The sequence below is a fragment of the Crocodylus porosus genome, unplaced genomic scaffold (assembly GCF_001723895.1).
Source record: "Crocodylus porosus isolate Cpor-Errol unplaced genomic scaffold, CroPor_comp1, whole genome shotgun sequence".
NCBI lineage: Eukaryota > Metazoa > Chordata > Crocodylia > Crocodylidae > Crocodylus > Crocodylus porosus.
The window spans coordinates 104,022,866-104,026,902 of record NW_017728931.1 but is presented as its reverse complement, the minus strand read 5'-3'; the positions used below and the strand labels follow the sequence as shown (position 1 = coordinate 104,026,902).

The 4,037-nt window shown below is 39.3% G+C and overlaps 1 protein-coding gene across 1 annotated transcript in view; it reads left to right on the top strand.

Moving 5' to 3' along the window:
• CADPS2 (calcium dependent secretion activator 2) overlaps positions 1 to 4,037 on the top strand; it is a gene marked incomplete at its 5' end in the record, with an annotated part of 600,328 nt that overhangs the window by 534,193 nt on the left and 62,098 nt on the right. The window contains one exon of the mRNA XM_019543957.1: positions 2,626 to 2,767. Within this exon, the coding sequence (XP_019399502.1) occupies positions 2,626 to 2,767 (142 nt within the window). The remainder of the gene's footprint in view (positions 1 to 2,625; positions 2,768 to 4,037) is intronic.

The window sequence follows — 4,037 nt, the reverse complement described above, 5'->3', positions numbered from 1 at the left end:
TCCTCCAGCTGGCGCACCAGAGACCCCAGTAGGGAGCAGACTCCGCAAGGGGAGGTGGCCATGAGAAATTTCTCCTATGAGAAATTTTACAATCTTTGCATTCTTCTATGCCTAAAGAAGGGTGTGTGCCCAAAAGCTTGCAAATAAAGGGGTTTTTATTGCATATATCTAGATGGTCTAATAAAAGATGTCACCTCTGCCAAGAGTTCCAGTTCCTTTTGCCTATAGACCAATATGGCTACAACCTGTATATCACTTCTAAGTAAGATTTGTATGGTGATAAAGGCAAGTTAAAACTCTTGGCATTATTTTAGATAATTTCCTTTTCTTGCAAAGCTGACTATCAGTATAGTATGACCATTTTTTTCAGTGTTCAATTTTTACTGGTTGTGCCCCTTTTTAATTCCATTCTGGCTTCTCAATAGTAGCACATGCCCTCCTGCCCATGAAGCTTTATTATTGTAATTCCCTCTGAGCAGAGCTTACAGTAGGGCATCTCTACAGCTTGTTCAGAAAGCAATAGCGTGCTTGCTCACGTCTTCAAGCACCTGTGATTATATTATGCCAGTCCTACATTGTCTTCAATGACTGCCTGAAAAGTGACATGTTGACTTCAGAAAAACTTGACAATGCCAGCTTTAAGTTCTTAACAGTGTAGGGTTTGAAACTGCCTCCTTTCTAATCATAAGCTGATACTCCTCTTCTCCTTGTCTCTTAGGCTAGGGGTATTCAAGTCTTTGCTGGGGTGGTCCTTGGGCTTGGAACACTGAATTTCTATGTATGTACACACCTTTGTGCTAAGGATCAATCCCTTTATTTCATAATATTATTGACTACTATTTTGCTAATTTTACAAGATATTAAAATAAAAAGCTGCCACTTTTTTAAAGTCCTATTAAAAAATGAAATGCTTAATGTACAAATACTTATGGCAAAATAACCTAATTAAAACTTTTCATATCGCTTTGCAAAGAGGTGAATATAAAGGTGGTTAATAGCATCTCTTTCTAATGAAAATAATTCTTGGCTTCAGATCATTACTTTGAAATAACAATATTATGCCTAAACCCTCAGCAGTCCCTGGTGTTACTGACATCAGTGGATGAAACTAGGGCCCTCTCTATACATGTTAATCATGTCTTAAATTGTGACCCACCTACATGTTCAGCCAATTAATTGCATGATAAAACATGCAATAACCTACATAGCTTGTTCTAATCATGCCATTAATTGAATGTGTGACCAAGTGCTCCCCTGTGGCTGAGAGCCCCATCAATTGAGGGGCTCCCAGCCACAGGGGTGCACCACCCATTGACAGCCCCACAGCTGACAAGGTTCACAGTGGTGGCAGTGTTGTCAGCTATGGAACTGCAGCAGGGAAAACACTGTCTTCTCCCCACCCCTGCAAGCCTCCTCAGGGGCAGTGGGAGCAGCTTTGTTGGCTGGAGAGAACATAGAAGGGCCAGCACAGAAAACGCTGCCGTTGCTGCCAGTCTGCAGCTGCTGTTGCTAGCCTCATAAATGCAGGGCTTGCAGCATTCTCCCCGCTGCCCCTGCTGTGAGCCCTGTCCATCTGCAAACCTGCTGAGTCCCATCAGCTGCATGGGAGCAGATGCAGGGGGAACCTGGGATTGTGTGAATTGCTCATTAGATCCCATTGCACCTTTACCTGTACGTGTAGAAGGGCCCTAGGACATAGTGAAAATGTTTCCCGAACAGTTTCCATGTCTTCCAGATGTACTGCATGGCTTAAGCCTTTCCCAGGAATAAAAACAATGGTGGGGAGAGGGTCTACAGTCTGTGCTGACTGGTTTTTATATATATAATATATATTAATGTAAACATTTGAAAGGTACTAATGCTGTGATTCTAGATAAGGGAATACTTGGGGATACTCCATATAGAAGGAGAAAGAAAATGCTCACAAATAAAAAATATAAAAATAAGAGACAATGAAAGAAACAAAAGCCACTTTTTTGTACTGGAGTAGAGGAGGTTATATTTTGATGTAGTTTTTGAACCATTAAAAATATTCTTCAAGTCAAGCTGTGTGCATGATATTCATAGTCACCATCCTCTCTCAGACATTAGCCACAGTCATTGTGTTTGCAGGATCTGTCTATTTGTACAGAGCTATTCGTGATTGTGGCTTTTGGACATGTATGTAAGATAATTAAAGAGTAATGATTGGATATTTCTTCATGACTAATAGGATATATATCTTGCTTTGTTTTGTTCACTGACCTAGTAGCTAAATATTCTGTTAGAGCAAGCTAATTACTAAGCCCCAATTCAGTGAAACTGTTAAGCATTTTCTTAAAGGTAAGAATTCCCTGATGTATAGGTCTGAGTATTAGAATGAAATGACATTATAATTAATGACAGTTAAGCACATGCTTAAGTGCTTTGTTTAATCACGGCCCAATTCTGTATTTGTTAGTTGTTTAGAAGCAAAAGCAAAGAGTCTGATATTAAGTCCATTGCAGAAAAGGGGTCGTGCTATCTATCACTGCTCTTAGAACTATTTATGTACTGGAATGTTTTAGGAAATTCTTTTTGCTATATTAACTAAATGGATCACAGCTTGATAAATAAATGTGGACTGTTTCTGTTTGTTTTTTAAAGTATTTTTGTGCAATGGAAAGTTTCACAAGCACTTGCAAGAAATTTTTGTTCCCCTGGTCATCCGCTACATTGATCTCATGGAATCATCTATCGCTCAGTCCATTCACAGAGGTCTTGAACAAGAATCATGGCAACCTGTCAAGTAAGTGTTTCCTTGAAGGTCTAACCCACATGGCTTTATCTTTCTGTCTGATCTGGTTTTGCTCCCCTGTTGTCCTAGAAATTCTATTTTTATTGTGTTCCTACATTGTTTTCTTCACAGGAGCATCACCAACAGTCTTCCCAATGTAGCTCTTCCAAAAGTTCCAAGTTTGCCTCTTAATCTTCCACAGATTCCTAGCTTTTCTACACCAACTTGGATGGCTTCTTTATATGATTCCACGTGTGTATTCTTCACTAATTTTCTGACTGTATGTCAACTCTGCATGGTCTTGCTAATGTTCTGTACAGTTAAATTTCGATTGCATGGTGTTTATGATCACTTAGTTGAATATTATAGTTGCTCAGCTGTGAGCAAGCATGGAATGTCTGTGAGTTGTGTTTTTAGTGTATAAAATTACAGCAGAGTGTTATACTTAATATCTCACTTAAAATCAACTTGACAAAGGTCTTTTATGGTGTAATTAGCAGTTAACACCCTAAATGACATAATTGCTCTTCTTAATTAATCAGCAGTGGAGAGACACTTCAGTTAATTGTTCTTAAGCCATATTTTTGTAAAATTAAGTAGTACTTAATGTTTCTGTATGGGTGTGATTAAGTCACTGTATATGCCAAATATTTTGGAAAACCGTTTGACCAACCAATTGAAAGATTTCTATTAGATTTTTAAAGTTTAAATTCTAAAGGAAAATGATGAAGGTTTAATGGACACAGCATTTGAACGATATGAATTTTCATGTTGTTGAAAAAAATACATATTTTTTCTATCACCATAATGTTTCTTCATTCTCGGTGTAACAAAAATGGAGCTGACAGCCCATATGCCACCTGTCTACAGTACAATACTGTACTGTTTGTGTATGTTGGGGAAGGTAGAGGGATAGAGCATACATGAGTTATAAGAGAAAGTTAAAGGAGCTGGGATAAGTTTATGGAGGTGATACAGAAAGGGGAGCTCTGACAGTCCAGTAAGATAGTTTGATGGACTTCGTAGATTTCATAGACATTAGGGCTGCAAGGGACCTTGGAAGATCATCGAGTCCAGCCCCCCACTCAAAGGGCAGGAAGTCAGCTGGGGTCACAGGATCCCAGCAAGATAAGCATCCAATTTACTGTTGAAGGTGTTCAGTGTGGGTGCTTGAACCACCTCCGATGGCAGGCTGTGCCAGACCTTGGGGGCTCAGACAGTAAAGAAATTCTTCCTTATGTCCAGCCTGAAACGGTCTTGCAGGAGTTTGTGACTGTTCGAC